General features: G+C 39.2%; 1 protein-coding gene across 2 annotated transcripts in view; it reads left to right on the forward strand.

Annotated features, from left to right (window-relative positions):
* Positions 1-20,163, forward strand: part of MYOM2 (myomesin 2) — a 75,482-nt gene that overhangs the window by 10,572 nt on the left and 44,747 nt on the right. For both annotated transcript variants that reach the window (XM_041477470.1, XM_041477471.1), the window contains 8 exons: positions 80-237; positions 1,034-1,126; positions 10,393-10,481; positions 10,566-10,616; positions 10,895-11,059; positions 16,017-16,178; positions 18,100-18,241; positions 19,846-20,045. In XM_041477470.1, coding sequence (XP_041333404.1) covers positions 80-237; positions 1,034-1,126; positions 10,393-10,481; positions 10,566-10,616; positions 10,895-11,059; positions 16,017-16,178; positions 18,100-18,241; positions 19,846-20,045 — 1,060 coding nt within the window. The remainder of the gene's footprint in view (positions 1-79; positions 238-1,033; positions 1,127-10,392; positions 10,482-10,565; positions 10,617-10,894; positions 11,060-16,016; positions 16,179-18,099; positions 18,242-19,845; positions 20,046-20,163) is intronic.

Below are 20,163 nucleotides of genomic sequence, written 5' to 3' on the forward strand. Positions count from 1 at the left end.
TTTGTGAATTTAAGGTTGGATCTCCTAGCCTATTTGAGTCTGGTGCCAGATGCTTCTTTTCTTTTCCCATGTTTAATAGGTAGAAGAAAATATGGCTTTGGAAAGACATATCATTGAAGAAAGAATAAGTCGAGCCCCTGAAATTCTAGTGCGCCTGAGGTCTCACACCATCTGGGAAAAGATGTCTGTGAGCCTTTGCTTTACTGTGCAAGGATTTCCAACGCCTGTTGTACAATGGTAAGAGACTGGCCTTTCCTAGCCCTCTAAAAATGTTGTTAAGCTTTTTTCATTTGAAAGTTATGCCATAACTGATAAGTGTCATGTATATAATGGCTTTGTTAAATCCCCTTTATAATCCTCCTAGATGTGCTGGATTGTAGCAGTTGATACTGCATGGAAGGAGTGGGAGGAAAACTTGCTGAGTGGCCCCATGCAATGTGAGATACAAACTCAAGCACTTCAGAAGGCAGACACTGGAAAGCATTCCAGTCTTTCTGGCCATTGAATTTCCTGAACACAAAGTAGCAAGTGGCAAAATACACAGAACTCACAGTATCTGTGGACACTGAGGAGGACATAAAGGTCCTTTCAGCTGCCCTTCTCTCTGAACAGGTGCTGTCCTGTATATATGAAAGCCTCAGGCTGGACTGTAAAGACCTAGCATGAGGCATAATTCTGCTGCTGCTCTCCTTTTCCTGTGCTGAGGTGTTTTACTGTGGTGCAAGATAAAGTTTGCTTCCCATCTTGTGTCAGGGTTAGTGGATTTGAAAGTTCAAAGCCCCATGCCATCTTCTCTTTACTTCTTTTCCTCGTCTTCTAGATTGAGTGCACATCTCTTTCCACTTCCTTGCTGCTGTGATAGTCCTGCTTTACCTTCATGGCCCAATGTGTATCTACCCATACATACTGGAAAATACTCTGTGCAAGTAGAGAGAGTTCAGATCATAGCAAATGATATCTTGATCCAAAGATCTACCAGATTAAGGAATAGTTGCTGCTATTTATGAATTTTATTTTTTTCCTTGATTGTCAGGTACAAAAATGAGGAATTGATTTCTCCTGCAAGTGATCCAACAAAGTACAGAATTGAAAGCAAATATGGAGTACATGTGTTACATATAAACAGGTAAATCTTTCTGGGGAATAAACCAGCTTTTTTATACTCTATACAAACTATTTTATATAAAATAAAATAAAAAATTCACACAAAGGTTGAAAGAGAATTGTTAAATTCAACATGCTTTTCTGTTGGCACTCACTTTTAGGCTGGAGAAGGTTCACTGAGTACCTGAATATTAGATTATGAAAATGAAATTATAAATTAGATATTTGTATTCATTAACTTCAGCAGTCTATGAGATAAAAAGAAGAGGCAAGTAGCTGAAAAGTGGTAGTTCCTTTTTTTATTAGAATTATAGCTTCTCAGCATTTGAAGTGGAAAATTATATGTTCTTGTCATGATGAAGCTCTTTTGGTAAACAAAATTATAGTTGGGCAGGGCAGGGATACACAGCTATATTTGTTTTACTATTTGCTAGGTCCTGCTTGCTTTTTCATCTCCTTTTTTTTTTTTTTTCTTCCAGAAAGTAAGGAAGTGTAAATCACTTTTTCTAAAGGTTCTAATTAAATTAATTTTATTTTTTCAAAATGTTATCTTTGTAATATAGAACATGCTTGGGTATAACAGCTTCCCATAAACTAATGCCATGCTTTTGGAAACAATTGAAATGTTACATGTGACTTGGTGTATGCTTTTTAAAAAATATAAAAACCCAAATAAAAATGAAGAAATGGCTGCAATATTTAAATAGAAAATTAATATCTAGAGCAGAGATAGAAACCTCTTCTTTTAATTTCTCCAGAACATGAGCATCAGCTGTGCTGAAACAGCTGGAATATTTGTGGCTAACACTTGGCTGGCCAAACATTTAATCTTCTACCCTGTCTCCATCTGTCAGCAGTGGAAGCAGCCCTGAGCACAGCCTTGTGGCATTGGTACAGAAAATAAGTGCATCATTCCTTCTGCCTTTGGGAAAGACTGCTTGCCTTTGTCATCCTGCAGCCAAGTCCAGCCCAGCTCTCAACTTTTTCATAGCTCAGGATGGGAGAAACACATCCCTGTACAGAACCTGGCAGCAAGAATCGCCAGGTTGTTGCTTCCTAAGTTGCTTCAAAGGCACTCAGTCTTCTACCCCCAGGCCGTGCTTGCTAACTGCTCTCTGTACCCATGGAATCTGTCCATACCACTGCTCCTTCCTACCAAGATTACTTTTGAAGATAATAACAGGAGGTTAAAATATAAAAACAGCTTTTCGCTTTGCACTCCTCTCCCTTTTAGCAGAGAAATGGAAAACTCTCTCCTTTATCTGGATATTTGTGAGTGCCAGTCAGGAGATGAAACTTTGGTCACTTCCTGATGGCGAGTGACTGTGTTTATTTCCCGTGGTTAGCACTCCTGAGGAACTGCTTGGTGACTCCAGATGCCGGTTGTGTAGTAGTAGGTCCCCTTGTGACATTTCGGGAGTAAATAGCTTTTAGAAGAAATGAGAATCAGTGCTGATGCTGCTTTCTGAGCACCTGTAACCATGAGGCTGAAGGTAATAATGGCTTCCATCCCCTTGGTGATTTTTATTTCTTTTCTCTGCTGGTTATCAGCCATGTAGGCACAACCAGCTTTGGGAGTGTTCAGACCCAGCTGTATTTCAGGCAAGTTCAGACATACCACAGAGTCATTTATTGGCACCCACTCAGGTTTCCCCACCTCCTGTCTGCTAGTCCCAGACCTGTATGTACTCATGCAGACTCCCTCACAGTCAGCCAAGCTGCCATCTTCAGAAACTCTTGCTCCATTTCTCTTTCATTCTGTCTGCCAGTGTGGTCTTTTTGCCACCTAAAGATTCCTGGCTGCTCTGCCACAAATATCCCTTCTACACTTAAAATAATACTGGGAGATGGTTATGATTTATAGAGCTTATTAAATTAAAATTTCTAATTAGATTTATTTTTTATTGCTAACCCATTTTATTTCAAAACTTGCTCATCAGCTGTATTTTCTGTCCTAAAAACACAGGAAATGGACATGCAGGAAGTGGAAGAACATTTTCTTAGCGCATAATTAAGTGTATTTTGTATTGAAAGAAATAGATGTATAGATAATGGTCAAAATATATAAGTTATTAATGCTTTTATAGAAACATATCAATTAATTCTGTATCTTCCATTAATATCTTTGTGCACTTACATTTTGTATTTTATGAATAATTTGTTTCTCTGGGAGGTGGGGCCATCAGGAGTTCCTTCCCATCCACTTCTGTGCTCTTCTCAGCTGTTCATACTAAAGTGCTGAGCTGAATGTAATCTTATCCATAGCCGCTCAGAACAGCCTTGGAATTTCTTGGCTACTTTTCTAGCACTTCAGCGAAGCCCAGGGAGTGAACTTTTTCCTTCTGATGCAAGTGTGATATTTATTCCTGTGAGTATTCCCTGATCCCAGTGGAAACATTCTTGAGGCACCGAAACCTTATCGTCACCTTGTTGTCTTAAAGTAGTAACTGGACACAATTTCATCCCCCACTGTATGCTATTCTCCAGAACCCATAAGCCTATACAGTAACCAGATAATTTTAATTTCTCTGTCTCATATTTTTTATGATGCAATGTTCTCAATTAGCACATTTTCTGTGCGCATTCAGTGCTATCGTGATCATATGGTGTCTCTTTCTTGCTCCTTTTAAACTTCTTCAAATGGCAGTTTGAGCTCAAGATCTCCCTCGAGCAGTAAAGAAAAAGAGTTTGGAGTTTAATTCTGTTCTTTGCAGATCTCATAATGATTGCAGAAGTGATATGCACTGGGGTAGTGGCTCATCCCATCTTTCAACAAACATCTCATAGGTTATTAGGAGGAGACTGTGAGGAATCCTTGGAGGAAAGCTCCCGGTAGTTCAAATAAATCATACTTGTCTGAGAATGCGCAGGTTTGTTTAAAATGTATTTTTTATCTCACATAACTTAACTATGGATAGGCACATAGTACAAGAAAAGATTTCTGTATCAGTGGTAGTCAACATGAGGGTGGCCATTGCTTTATGATATAGCTGAAAAATATTTTCTGTCTTAGTGAATATCTTAGTGATTAACAGTTGTAACATTTTTAACTTCTTGTTTGCTAATACTTGTTCAGCGACAGAGTTGGGCTTTTTTGTTTCTTTGTTTACTCTGAAGACTTATTAAATGGATTACCTGGTTTTACCCCGCTGTGGCTGACTGTGTTGTACTCCCAGCTACGCTGGCCGGCGTGCAGAGGAGACAGCAGGCTGTTCCCCGGGGGCGTTCCTGACTCCCACCCCTCAGAGAGCGGGAGGGCGAGCTGAGCAGGGCGGGAGGAGCAGGGAAGGACGTTCGCCATTCCAGGGCGCTGTCAGTGTGGTGTGGCCACACAGATTCATACATATACAGGCTCTGACAGCATTTTGTCTTTTCTTAGGCCCTTCTCCCTTTCCTGTTTAATGCAGGCTAAGCCGCGGCAGAGGAGCAGCTGGGCGGCTGCCCCGGCAGCGGCGTGCGGCAGGGCCAGCAGAGTGCAGTGTGACTCCTGCGGCAGAGGCAGGGCCTGCCCGCAGCGCCGCCTGCGCCGCCTCAAAAGGGAAAGCTTGAACCTTCTTTTCTAGCTCTCATTTAACAAATGACCCTCTGCGGTCAGTAGAGTGCTGTTTTAGTTTGATTAGGCACAAAAGGCTTGAGATGATTCAATCTGGAGAGCTAGAGAGCGAGGCGTGCCCTTTCTCCGGGGAGGGGGGAGCAGAGCCGAGCAGAGGTGCTGACACAAAGGCAATGCTCCTCCGGCGGAGCCCGCCGCGCCTTTGAGCTGCGCCGGCTGGGTGGGTGGGTGCTGGAGGGCAGCTCCCCGCGTTCTGCAGGTATGCAGTATCAGTACAGGCGGCAAAATGGTGTGCTGCTCTCCTTTCCTTGCTGAAAGGGAAACGACAGCCCCCAAATCCGTGATCTTCTGACTTGTCAGTCACTGTCCCCTGTAAGCTGCTGTAGCTGGGGGCTTGAGGAAATGGCCACCTTATAACAGAGGTCCCTCTTCCCTAAACGTGAAATCCAACCAAGCAAAAAGAATCAGTCAGACTCATTCTGACTGGAGAATCAGGGCAGGAGATGGCAATTCTGCAGAGTATTTCCACGATTTGATGTCACATAACACTGAAAATTGTGTCATTTGAATTCAAAGGAGTAATTTTTAACTCTCTAATTTGCTATGTACTGCCTCGTGTTCTTTACATGCACTGAATTGTGTTCTAATTCAGGCAAAGATGCTATTTCACTCTTAACTCCTGTGTTTAAATGTACATTAGGCAGTTGGATGAACATATGCATTTTAAATAGATGTATGAGCCTGGGGAATATTCCCCACACAAGTATTAGCACTTCAGAATCTCATGTGGATTGAGAGCAATTTAATATTTGCAAAAAAGTATTAGTACCTTGGGACAGATACAGTTCTGCAGTCACATTTTATGCTATCTAAATGTACTCTATGCATATTTTATCTGACCTTTGTAAAGGCTGAAAAACACATTTTCCATCATAAAACAAGAATAACTGTTAGACCACACCTTGCCTCCCGGGTACTTCTAATGTAGTTTCTAACTGGTCTTGACTCAGTGCACTGTACAGTGCAATTTAGGAAATCTAAGATTTTTTTAGCAAGGAAATACAAGGAAGTAGATAAATTCCAGGATAATCCTCCATCTGAGCATTATCTGGCACAAAAGAAAAGTCAGAACATTATGTAACTTGCCATCCTGTCCAACTTTCTTCATAGTGAAGATGAAACAAAAGTGCTGTCTAGCTCCTAGCCACTAAAACCCTACATTTCCAGTATAAGATTTAAAGGAGTCTCAGTGAGTACTAGGCTATCTAAGATGGTTTATTTCTCTTCTGGAGAGTCAGAGGAGTGATCATAGCAAAGACATAGAAATTGCTTTCAAAGCAGTAAGCTACAGAAAATGTGTAGAGTTGTTATGACCTCAAATAGCAGAAGTGCCTGGCCTGTGGAATTGTGTGTTTGTAATAACTGTAAGACCTCATTGCTCTTCGTAAGAAACAAAGGATGCTGTAAGAATGTGGTCAGCTGTTTGGTCAGTTATTTCTTATGTTCCTCCTGAGAAAATTAATTATAACTCTCTCACTAACTTTTGTGAAATATTTGCTTTTAGATTCTGAGCTTCATTTGGCTAAAGATATGACCCTTTTGTGAATCTCCTGTCTGTTCTAGAGAAATTTAAGATAATATTCTGTTTTCCCTACTTTGGACACCATCACAAACAGAAAGAGCTCATCAAAAGATGTACTTTGCTGTTCCTTAAGAGAGCAAAACTATGGGGAGGGGATTGAGATGAGCACAGATATATATCCATTTGAAAAGTTAATCAGTTATCTGCCATTCTACTTCATTTTTGGGAGACAACTTTGCAGTTCTTACACCTTTAAATTTCTGACACTTTGAGTGGTTTAGCACAGTTTGGGACCCCAAGTTAGTCCACAATACATGTTTCTTTATTTTCTGGATTACTTTTAGGCCACCTGTTTTTTAACCATAAATCTCTCTTTAGATCCTAAGTCCTGTATAATTCTTACAGCTATTGGTTCCTATTTAACAATTTTATCTGGTGTTCTACTGGAAAATGAAGTCAACACTGAGAGCAGATGATGACTGGTTTAAAGTGAGATTTAATCAGAGTTAATTCAGTCAAGCAATGCTGATTTTTTATCTTTGTTGTCAGCACTTTATAGGAACAACAAAATGTTAGAGAGCAGTTAAGTTGGATTTAAGAGAAGTGAAGCAGCCTGAAGTAATGCTTTGTTTATGTGAGGAAATGGCCTAGTACAGCAGTGCTGGTGTAATGTTCATCACTCATTTATGAGCTGGGTGCTGTGTGCTGTCTAAATCATGTCCAGGCCAGGGAGGGATCAGGCCTGATCAGCACACACAGGGTGGCTCCCAGCACTACCCCTGCCTGGGGTAAGTGTGCACCATCCTTTGGGAGGGTCTAGCACATCCAGGAGAAACCTGGGCTTGCAGGTGGTAGGAAGACACTGTGCACCTCTGTAGGTCTTTGGGAGGATGTGGGTTGGGTCATGGCTTGAAGGGCAGGAAGCCTTTACAGGGCAGGTATCTGGGGACAAGGGCTGCAGGGCATGCTGTGACATACACTGACACCAGTGCCTAGGAAATGCACTCCTGGGCTCTGCCTGGCACGGCAAATTAAAGACATGCTTTACCACAGTGACCTCCTGGTGTGAGACAGACTAATTTTCCCACCCTTCAGGACAGGGCTGCCAGACATCCAGACTGCTTTCTGGAAAAGGTCCCTGTCTCCTGAGCTGTGTGTGGGAATCCTTTTGGTGAGCTGGAGCACACCAAGGCTTGGCAAGGGGTGTTCTAAAGCATCAACATTAGGGCAATTGAGACCCAGTTTCTGGGGATGAATGCTGTTTAATTTGATAATATGCAATATATGTTATTAAATGTACTACATACTATATTTACACTATTTACTGTATATATTATATATATATATAGATTCTTAAATTAGGGATATAGCAGAGTGACAAAGATTCCTTGAAGCTTCAGAACAGTTAAATCTGCAATGCCCCTTGTAAGAAATTTTTGAGCTTCTTCGTTTGTTGTTAACTTGTTATAGTAAGATACTGTACTAGACTGTGATAAATGCATGAACTATGCACATTTCAGTATAGAGGCATAACATGCCTCAGGAAATTGTCCTGAACTGCAGTTTTATATTGCTTTTTGGCATTTTATTACACAGGTGTGTTAAATAGTGTGAAACTGGGATAGTGAAAAAAAAAGTTCTGCTTTTAAAAATTCATTGCAAAGTGCTGTGAAGTCTGACATCTCTCAAACAAGTCCAGAATCAGTTAAGCTTTATATAGCTCTGGGAACAGGTATTGTAATTTCCTTAAAATCCTTCATGAAAACAAACTGTTAAATAACATCCAGCCCAGAGAATGATGATGAATGAGATTACATCCAGCTAGTGGCCAGTCAGAACTGGTGATCCCCAGTTCTCAGTGCTGGAGCAAGAACTGTTTGATACTGTCTTCAGTGATGTGGATGAGGGGAACAGGTGCAGCCGCAGTAGGTCTGCAGATGTCACCAAATTGGGTGGGAGTGCTTATCTGTTGGAGGGTAGGAAGGGTCTGCAGAGGGATCTGGACAGGCTGGATCAATGGGCTGAGGCCAACTGTGTGAGGTTCAACAGGGCAAAATGAAGAATCCTGCCCTTGGATCAAAGTAAACCTCAGGCAGGGCTACAAGATGGGCACAGACTGTCTGGAAAGCTGCCCGGAAAAGGACCTGGAGGTGCTGCTTGACAGCAGCTGAACGTGAGCCAGTGTGTGCCCAGGTGGCCAAGAAGGCCAATGGCATCCTGGCCTGTATCAGCAATAGTGTGGCCAGCAGGAGCAGGGCAGGGATTGTCCCAGTGTAGTCGACACTGCTGAGGCCACACCTGGAGTCCTGTGTTCAGTTCTGGGCCCCTCACTGCAAGAAAGACACTGAGGGGCTGCAGAATGCCCAGAGAAGGGTGATGGAGCTGGTAAAGGGTCTGGAGCAGAAGTCCTGTGAGGAGCAGCTGAGGGAAGTGGAGGTGTTTAGCCTGCAGAAAAAGAGGCTCAGAAGGGACCTTATTGCTCCTACAACTGCCTCAAAGGAGGTTGTAGCCAGGGGGGCCAGGCTCTTCTCCCAAGTAACAAGACAAGAGAAAATAGCCTCAATTGCACCAGGGGAAGTTTAGTTTAGATATTAGGAAAGATTTCTTCACTGGAAGGGTTGTCAAGCATTGGACCAGGCTGCCCAGAGAAGTGGTTGATTCACCATTCCTGGAAGTTTTCAAAAGTCGTGTAGCTCTGGCCCATGAAGTCATGGTTTAATGGTTTAACGTGGTGGTAGTGCTGGGTTGACAGTGGGACTGGATGATTTTAGAGGTCTTTTCTAACCTTAGCAATTCTATGATTTCAATTCTTTTAAGTTGTTTTTCAGTCTCACTGTGCCTGTCCAGACTCTACTAGGGTTTCCTACCCAGCTGCAGGCTTTTTGGTTGACTGTAGTCTTGTCTCAGGACTCACCCTTACATCTTTGATAATTAATTGTATGATAGACTTTGTAATTGATTTCTTGATTTTCTGAAATATGTGGCTGTAGGGTTGCCTCCAGGAGGAGCTGTTAGACCTGTAAATTTAGACAGATAAATTGCAATTTAATGGGACTTTCATTGTGTTGTACTTTAGCCATCACAGTACTGATAGTATCACTTTTATGATATGACACTGTCCAGAACATATGCAAGAAGTGAAAAATAGATGTCTGATGAGTCTGTAACAGCTGCTACGTACTCCAAAATTGGCATACTGTTTTGCAATTTCCATAAAACACCATTACATATTCCTTCTTCCACATCTGGGATATATGACCTCTTAGAGGACAAGTGCAATCAGAGTTTCATCACTTTTCAGTTGCCAAGAAGGCACAAATTTGCTCTTCTGAAAGGAAACTAAATGGATACAATATTGTATCTCATAATTGAAAACTTTTGGGTAGCCTCCATTAAATTTAATATTAAATGAACTATTCCTGATATACTCCATTTTAAATAAGAAAAGAACTGGGGAATCAAGATTTGTACCTATACCTTAACAACTGGTGGTATGGAACTTCAAGGAAGGATGTATTAAGTGAGACAATCTATCAGTGCTTTGCACCAGGTAACTATTTTTTGTTTTAGATTTGTTTATGCTGTCCTTGCATAATGATTTTTTTTTTTCTCAGTGAAAAATAAAACAAACCAAGCCATGTATGCACATAAACAATTTTGAGCAGTGTTCCTGATTTTTTATCATTTTCCTGGATTGAGATATAACAGTGTCTGCCAGATGGGAATAGCCATAGAAGGCACAATTTTAGCAAGCATGACATGTACTTTTATTCTATGTCTCTCTTCTAAAACATGGCAGAGAGGCAAGATGGATTAAAGAAGGTTACATACAGAAAGGGAATAACCAGACTGGCATTGTCCAGCTATCTCCTTTTGATCATGCTCTAAAGGTCATTTCCAGTTTGCTAAAGTTAATGCAGCCTGCACACTAAGCTGAGATAAAACTGCAGTTAAAAACAGTAGCAGCTTTCTGATTGTCTTTCATGGATGTCTTGCACTGTGTAGACAGCAAAGAGCTTTCTACACTTTCCCTACCAGTACAGAGCTTTATATACTTTCCTTATGGTTGACATAGTTTGGCTTGCAATATCAATCATGAAGAGAATTTTTATTTGCATGAAGGGACATCTGTTTTTCTCCTTCCCCTTTCCAGAGCTGACTTTGATGATTCTGCAACCTATTCAGCAGTTGCAACAAACGTCCATGGTCAGGCATCAACTAATTGTGCTGTGATTGTGCGAAGTAAGTCCTACTTTATATTTAAAAGAATAAATAAATAAATAAAATTCTCATGTAATTGAATGTTTCTTGTATGTTTATTCATAGGGTTCAGAGAGGAGGAAGAGCCTCACCCAGCTGCGATAATGCCCTTCCACTGTAAGCCATTTTCTTCTATTTGCTTAGATAGTTTATGTCCTCTTGTCAGGGCAATGTTTTACAGATGACAAAACTGGATACAACTTGATTCTTCTGACTTTGCTTTCTAAGCACTGAGTTACAGTAGGAGCTGTCCAGATGCTCTTGCTTTCCCAGTTGAATTTCTAGATCAGCATACAATATAACAGAAAACTCCATCTCCTGCTCAGATCAGACACTAATCTGTGCCAAGTACAATTTACTTGCACTCAAGAATGCTTTCATTTTCTCACACATAGTGCCCCTGTCATATGACGTTTGCTTCACCCACATTGATGTCCAGTTTCTGGAGAAGTTTGGAGTCACTTTTGCAACTGAAGGTGAAACACTGACCTTGAAGTGTTCTATGTTGATCACCCCAGAGTTGAAAAGACTACGACCTCGTGCTGAGTGGTATAGAGATGGTAAGTTATTACATTGAATAGAATCTACCTGGAAAATGCTGGTGAGACATTGAGGATACAGGTCAGGATTAGAGCATCATATTCTCAGAATTGAATTTGGAATAGAGAAAAAGAAATATCTCTAGAATTTATAGTCCTGCACTCTCAATTAAGTGACTTGGTCAACATTTTCTTGAGCACACATTAATAGCAGCAGAAGGTAACCTCCTATTGTGATAGTACAATAGTTAGAACATTTACTTGGAAGAGATCCAAAGTCAGTTCTTAGATTTCACGACTCGTATTTGAATACTGTGATCACTCAGCTGAAGGGTACTCACAGGGCAGTAAATTAAAGTTTGAAGTACTGAGGTATGGCTCTCCACTTTAGTCTTGCTCCAGCATTTATTGTGAATTTTATATTAAAATCACATCAATGTATAGTTAGGCAATACTTATAGAAGCCAGGCCTGATACACATATGTTTGCTCTGCTGTTTATGAGCCATATTAGTAGGTTTCTTATCTTGCCTCTTTTGTCTGTGAAAACGTATGTTATGCCAGGTGAAGCAGTCTTACCATGAAGCACTCAAAATAACATCACTAAACTTATCATATACTGGGGTGACTGGTGGTACATAAACCCTGAATGAGTGCTGTTTGTTCACTGCAGCAGAGAAGGGTTTGAAACATAAAACTATCTGGTTAGAGCTTAGGATAGCAGTCTGTTGTAGATATTTATTCCACCACTTTTCACCAACCACGATCTGTGTAGGACTCTAAACGTAATTATTCTACCTGAGGATTTAAGGAAAGCCTAGGTTATTTTTGAATGGTTAGACCTTTCCCCAAAGGGATCACATTTGAGAATGGTGGACTTCCACGACTGGTGTTTGGACTGGTCCCAAAAAAACTGGCAAAAATTTCCATGGTGGACAAAATGTGATGAATAAACTAAGAAATGACAGTAAGATTAATAAGGCAGTCAAGAAAATTCGAGATTACAAAAATCAGAAAAACAATTGTTTTGTTACTGCTTTTTATGCCTTTTGTTTCATGTGCATCATAGTTTTACATAGATTCACATCTGATTCTTCAGGGAACAAACTACTACTTAATTTTTCATTCCTATTTTTCTATCATTTTGGATATTTCCTTGTGATGAACTATTAGATGTCACTAAAGTAAAAAATATGAGATAATAAAAATGGCTTTTTCTGTTTGGTGAATAACCTAAAATCTAAGGCTGATCCTTTAATTCAGATTCTGTTCCCACTGAAGCATACAGGATTTTTGCTATATGCTTCAGTGGATTTTTAATAACTGTAAATAAACTCTCACTTCATTCTCAGATGAACCATCATTTTCAAGGGTACCCTTTACTTTGTCTCTTACTGGGCGCAGTTTCTCAAGGTGCCAAATCTCTCAAATTCTAAATTCGAAACTGCAGCTAAGAACTTCTAATTTTCAAGGAATGCAGAGTATTGTTCCACTTTTCATTGGACATCAAATTTTCTTGCACTATGAACCAAAGCTCATGACCCTTTCTCTTTGTTCTTTCATAATGATGAGATAATTCCTTCTTGATACATAACAATACTATGCTCTTTGTTTCTCCCCTTATTTAACTTGTGAAAACCTGAGATGAAAACTTGGTTTGTTTTAAGCCAATAGACTTTTTCTAGGGAGTCAGCTAGGTGTTCATCGCATCATTCTACTTCTGTTACGTGAAATAGGATGTTACAAACAAGCTTAGATTTTTCCTTCATTACAAGTGCGTGAATCACAATATTTCCAAGAGGTGTACAGGTGCAGAACTTTTTCCCAGACACAGCAGGAATTCATGCACTGCAAACCTTCATTATGTGCTACAGTTCCCTGTGTTGAGTCCCTTGAGAGCTGGAGGCAATGCATAAATATAAGCAATGAGAAATTAATAACTTGTCCAACATCATGTGCTTTAGACATTCTGGTTCTTTAGAGAGGTAATATTTAATTCTACTCTTGCATTAAGACTGTACTCTGTGGAATTATGAGTGGGTCTTGGGTCTTTGAGGAGACAGGGGCAGTTGTTGGTTGTTGTGAAGTTGTTTATTACATGAATACATCAGCCTCAAAGGTGATGAGTTGAGAGTATTAAAGTCCATGCTAAAAACTTTCTGGCATAGAGTCCCGATGTTCCCAGCAGAAGCAGCAGAAGCAGCAGCAGCTAGCAGAAGTTACTACCACCTCTTCTGCATCCCAGTACAGGGGGATTTTATTCATAAATCATCCAATCAGCTAAAAACACAATTTTAAAGCATTCTTCCTACACCTATCTGAGCTTAATTCTAATGTGCAAAGGTGGTGTTAGTTCTTACACAAAATCTACTCATATAGTTCTGTCTGTTCATGCAAATCTGTCCTATCTAGAAATGCAAGAAATATTCTGCTGTGTTTTCATTATGTCTGGAGCTTAGTTACTTTTGTGAAAGGTAACACTACTGAACTTTAAACTAGGCTTTAGGGCTTTTTACTAGCTAACAATCTCTTAAGGAACTTAAGATCTATTTCTACTTACTTAAAACTGAAACTTACACTCCTACTTCATGTTTGTGTGGCTTAATATATTCTAGTTTCTCTAAAGGTTCCAATTCAATCACTGCATTCCTTTCTCTCTATGAGTGGCTTCTATTTCCTTAATTCCAACAGTACTCTTTGTAAAATCTTTCAGTTTGTGTTAATCAAATAATAGCAACTAAAGCCCTGAGATGGGTATATATGATTTACTTATAATTATACACAGGAGAAGTATGTGTTTATCTAGCATAAATAAGCTTCACACTAGTGAGCCTTACTGAGGGTATCTAGTAGACTCCTAGGGGCGTATAAGTCAGCTGAATGAAATCCTCTGAATTGATTTAGGATTTCACAAACATGAATATGATGTCTCTTATTCATGGCCCACTTAGAACAACTTAGTATAGCGAAAGAACCACTCAAGATGCTGAAAGAACAAAATCAAAATAATGCTTCAGGAGTGTATATCTAATCTGGACATTACTTCAGCTGATAATAGGAATTTTCCGTTATTGATCTCTAAAGTAATAGAAACACTATAAAGCTTTATGGATCAGCATTCTGCAGCCATTTACACTGTAACCTAAATTGACTTCAGAAGGAAAAATCATGGAGTGAAGAATCCAGCTAAAATTTCAGCAGAACAAAAAATACATTATGAAAATAAATTTCAGTATATAGTAGTTCCCCACTCAGTATGATTTTTAATCAGAGCTATGTATTAAGAAAATTATCTAACATATTATAAACAGCATGTGAGGTTTGAGACACACTGCTTGTGAGGATTAGTCTTCTGCAAGTAATTTCTGGGAAAAATAACATAGCACAACAGGTGAATAGGCTGTGAAGGGTGAGAACTTGTGATATTATTGTGGTGGCAGGTTTATGAATACTTTTTCTATTAGAACTTTTAAATATGTTTTAAATATTTAAAGTCCAAACTTTTTTAATTGTCTTGCCTACAAAGTAATTCATCCGGACTGCATTAAAAAAGAGCAGGCTTCTGTTAATTTCTGGTGGATCTTTGTCCTTGTGTGGGGAAGAGAAGTTTTTCTGCTCTTGCAAACACAACTGCCTCCTCAATTTCTGCTATCAGGTACACATAAAGAATGAAAATAGGGGATTCTGGCCTTAGGAGCATTACAGACTTGCCTACAATTTCTGTGTATTCAAACTGTGGTGGCTACCAATCCACTGAAATTTTGAGTCTAAGTAAGTGACCAGCTTTTCAGAGATGCCAGTTAATCAATATTTTTATGCTTAGGATTTTCCACAGGGCTCATGCATTGGTTGAAGTTTCTAGGTGAAGATATTTTCTGATTTAATTTAAAGTACATCATGTCTCTACACAAAGTCTGAGTACCATTGTGGCAGGCATGACAGAAAGGGGACACTCAGGTTTTCTAGGTAAGGATCTCATGACTAAGGATCTCATGGGAAGGAATGAGATTGAATTTAATTTGTGTGCTTCTCATAAAACTACTACATGCTTAGCTGATTATGCAATTTACTGCTGTAAGATTTAGTAGTGTGTGTCTTCCACATGCTTTATTATCGGAAAGTGTGTCATGTTTTATACCTACTTATGAAACTCAGCTGGTAGGTGAGAACACTGATTCCTTTGCAAATGCTTGAGTGTTGGCTCCAAAATCTATTAAGCTGTAGAATAATGAACATTCATAGATATTCAGATCTTTTAAATACAGTTCTGCTGCATTGATTACAATAAATTTGTATGTGATTGGCCTTAGGGAGTTAAAAATCAAAAATAATCCAATCAGTTATTTAAAAGGATGATATGAGAAAGCCCCTTGCATAAAACATCTTGTTCACTCTTTTGCTCTGGTTTCACTAGGCAATCAGAATAATGTGCATTAATCATGGGTCACCACCTCTCACCTTTGAGAGGTTTAAATTTAATTTAATTCAATGCTCAACAGGCATGCCTTGAAAATTTAAGTTTGGTGTATATTTATAGCAGTTTTCAGATTAAACTGAAATTTATTTTTTTAAATTTGGAAGAAAAACTTGAGTAAACTGACATTTGACCTGAACAGGAAGCAAAACTTATTAAAAATGAAAAGAGGTCCCACCCTGCATTCATTACAGGGTATGGTAGGTTTTCTTGTCAATATTTCTAAATGTGAGTAACAGTTTTGTATTAAAAAGAATAGTGATAGGAATTTTGTTGGCACTGCATAGTGTATTACTAGACCTCATGTTCTCTAAATGTCAGTGCTCGAATAATTTTAGAGAGATGCAACTTACTCTCTGTAGAGTTTTCATGGCATCCAAAGCCATATCATTCTGAATAAAACTGGCATAATATTAGTCTGTGTCCCTGGTTTGGCAGGGAACTGCACTAGGATGCAGGTTGTTCTGGTAGCACAGTAACATGTCTGATGGGTCTTCTTTTCCAGATGTGCTGCTAAAGGACTCCAAGTGGACAAAGCTGTATTTTGGAGAAGGCCAGGCAGCTCTTTCCTTTACTCATCTGAACAAAGATGACGAAGGTTTATACACCCTGCGCATGGTTTCAAGAGGTGGAATCAGTGAATGCAGTGCATACCTGTTTGTAAGAGGTAAACTTTTAATCTAGTTCTTGAGGAGAAATTAAAAAACATTATACAGTTTAGTTTTATGAAAAAAATCCCATGTAATAACTGAAGTATGAAAGAAATTTATCCCTGTGGAATTTCATGGCAATTTATTTGTATATAGTGGCCTGTACTAAAAACCAGTCACCTTACATGAATGGGGAGCTTCAAGAGGACCATACTCCTGAGGACATTTTGTTTCCTGGAGAACCAGAGAAACCATGCTTGTGAAGAAACAACTTGTTTCTTTCTTTTTCATCTCCTTTCCTGATAGGAGATAAACATCTTTGCATACAATCAGTTCTCACTGCAATGGTTTTGGCTTTAGAGATTGGACACTGGGACTGAGCCTTGTTGGGCTTTCTTGTATCTTGTACCTGTCTCAGGGATACGTGCAGGAGAAAGCAAAAGAAATATTCCCACCACTATACCAGTCATAGTCATGTCATTAACCAGAGAAAAGAAACAAAGTAAGAAACTAGCTGACTGAAGAAATACAGTTTTCACAAGAGACATAGATAAAAGAAGGTAAATTTATTAAAATAGAATAAAGGTCAGAACTTTTCATCACATTTCCATGCACAGCTATCAGTGAAGTAAAAATGAACTTCTATATGTACCTGTGAGCAGAACTTAGTACTTAGTTTTATGTTTTTTTTCATTGAAAGATAAAAATATTTCTGGTTGAGCAGTTCTTTCACTCTCTTAAATACATTGGACAACATTCTTGATGTGGGGAAACTGGAACAGCCCCACTGAGGCCACTGTAGCTGTATTAATTTTAAACCTTGTTCTTCTTGGAAGCATATTGGAACATATGTGCCTTGTGGGAGTGTCATCCAGAGAGTTTGTGTGGGGTAGAGGGAGTGAATGTCTTTTTCAGAGGTTCGAAATCCAACTTCCTCACAGGACTAGTGCAAGGGCTTCATCAGCTTTGCAGTATGTCTTGAACAAGCCACTCTGGCATCCTAATCTCATTAGAAACAATTTACTAAAGCTATTTCTGTCCAGGTTACATTCCAAGAAAGACATTATTCAGGTGAAAAACACTCACCAATATACAAAAACTTTCTTAGAAGTTTTTGTTGCAGTGATGGGTAAATTTTAGGTATCTCTCTTGTCCATTTTGTACTCTCTTTAATCCCTGTGCATGTCCAGGACCCTGGCCTTGTGCTATGTCCTCTGGAGTCTCTAGTGTTTTCTGCTGGCCATTCTCTTGCCTTTGTTCATGTAGGCTGTGATCTGATACTGAGCCCAAACTACTTTACAACTGATTGGGATTAGACTCTTTAAATTTAGATTCTCTACAGGGTGTTTTTTTTTTTTTTTTTTTTTTGTTATAGAAATCTTCTTTTGGAGGAGAGAACTTTACCTGTTAAGATATTCTATTAGGAGTTGTGGGTCCAGGTTAGTCAATATCTCTCAAAATAAAGCCACAAAAGGGTATCTTAAAGGTGATATTTAAGACTATAAATAAAACATAGCATTATAAATGTTCCAGGAGTTTGCAAATTTTTCATTCTTTAGGATATTTTTTTCCTGATCTACATGTTTTTTACTGAGTACCTTGGTCTGATTGGTAACACATTGAGTCGCAGCTTTCAGTGTGACAGAGCATCAAAAACACATGGGTAGGTTAAGCTTTTAATTCTCATGAAAAATAAGATGTGTTTTGTTCTTAAAAAGCTTTTCTGTTCTCAAAAATATCCTTGAACATTTTATCTTTATAAAAATACAGACATTATGGTCCTGAATCATTATTGCAGTGAATTAGTACATCATGAAATGTTTGGGCTTCCATTCATATAAACAAGTAGCACAATGAACTGAAAGTCTTCCCTTTGACTTTTTGATGTATGTCAGAGGAGTTGGGGTCAAAACCAATTTATTTTAATTTGTGGTCCAGATGCTGATGCATTGATCGCAGGAGCACCAGGGGCACCAATGGATGTTAAATGCCATGATGCTAACAGAGACTATGTTATTGTTACCTGGAAACCACCGAATACAACCAGTGAGAGCCCTGTTATTGGATATTTTGTTGACAAGTATGTAACCATTAGCATTTATTTAATTTTGTTAATTGCCAGAAATATGTATATACTGAAGAGAAAAAAATACCATTATATCCTTTCAATGTGTGTGTTCTTTGGAGGTATTTTTTCAGATACTTGGCACTGGAACTCAGTTACACACTGTGTTAAATCACAAGATTTTTCCCTGGCAAACTTTTGGCCCAGATGATTTAGTACTTTCACAGGCAATTCTAGGCACAGTCTGGGAATTAGCAGGGGCTGGAGGCCATTCCAAGTAATATTTGCAGGCAGACACATTTTATCATACACTTAAAATGTTCAATAGTATGGATGTGGGCACATCAGAGAATGAGCCCTGACAGTATTTAATTTATAAAAGCTAGAATCCACAGGCATCTTGAATTAGATTTAGTCTCTTTAATCTCTATACTGCAAAAGCTGAAAGCTGGGAGTTATTACATTATCTTTTTATTTATTTCTTAAATGTAGTACATCAGGAGCTCAAGGCCTGGACTCCTGGGAGCTGGCAATTTAAATCAGACTGGCAGGCCTCTGTCCTTTTGTGAGCTTTGCACTTTGCTGGGGTTTCAGCTCAGTGCAGGCAGCTGGTGAGCAGGGGATCACTGTTTTTTATGTTTTGCTCTTCCACTGAAGTGAATACTTGCTCCTTGTAGCCAGAGCAGATAATCTGATCCTTAATGTCTGAAACTGTCAGTCAGCAAAGCCTTACTGAAATGATTTCATAATGTGTACTGCTCTGCACTTAAAAGCAATGTTTGCAGCTCATTGCTATTTGCTACCGTGTCATTTGGTGTAATTCAAAGATAACTGTCTGGGAATAGCTGGAAAAATGGAGGTTTATGAATGGTAGTCAGTATGAGGAAATTAACTTGAGACCTGGGGACTCTACCATCTATATCCAATTTATGCAGTACATAGATCATAGGAGTATTTCACCTATATTGTGTATAATCTAGTCAGATGTGCCATTTGACATGTTGCTTGCATCACTGCAGGGCCAAGGAGCCCTTGGTCATGACATGACTTTTTCTTGGTGCGGTCAGAGCAAAAGATAATCTTCTACACAAAAGTTTATATTAGTAGGACACAAACTATATATGTACACACAAAGCAGTCAGTATGAGAACCTCACTCTTCTTTTTGATGACTCTTATAGTCTGTGGCCCAGTCATTTTGGGAGGGAAGGGCACAAAGGAGTTTACTTGAAAATATGACAAAGAAGAAATGAAAATGATTAGGTGAATCTTGCAACTGCATCATGTTCTGTGGAGATGAATATTAAAATGAAACTGAATAATTTATTCTTTACATGGCAAGGAAGAGAACCAAACAGAAGGGAAGCAGATAGATTTGAAAAGGCCGAAAACCAGGGAAGAAAAATGATCTTTGCATTATGAAAAAAATATGAACAGAGTAGCAATTGGATCTCTGACCAGAGAAGAGTGTATAAAGTGTGTGACTTTCATTAATGAGATGTATGGTTTAGCTCCTCAGCCTAGTGAAGGTGACTTCTGTGGTTCTGACCTGGTGTGGGTAGCGTGGGGCATATTTATTGCGTAATGATACTGACAAATGCTGTCTTCTGCTATTCCAAGATGTGAAGTAGGTCTGGAAAACTGGATCCAGTGCAATGATGCTCCTGTAAAAGTCTGCAAGTACCCCGTGACTGGTCTTCAAGAGGGACGGTCTTACGTATTCCGTGTGAGAGCAGTGAACAGCGCTGGCATTAGCCGGCCCTCTCGAGCCTCGGAACCAGTTGCAGCGCTTGACCCCCTTGACCTGGAGAGAACACAAAGTAGGTTATTCAAGGCTTCTTTAAAAAAATAAAAAAAAAAAATAAGATCTGTTTACCCAGTTAACCTAAGGAGAAGAGTTTATTTCTTCCTTTGATTGAATATCTCACTACAGACTGC

The sequence above is a fragment of the Pyrgilauda ruficollis genome, unplaced genomic scaffold (assembly GCF_017590135.1).
Source record: "Pyrgilauda ruficollis isolate IOZ18807 unplaced genomic scaffold, ASM1759013v1 scaffold40, whole genome shotgun sequence".
Taxonomy (NCBI): domain Eukaryota; kingdom Metazoa; phylum Chordata; class Aves; order Passeriformes; family Passeridae; genus Pyrgilauda; species Pyrgilauda ruficollis.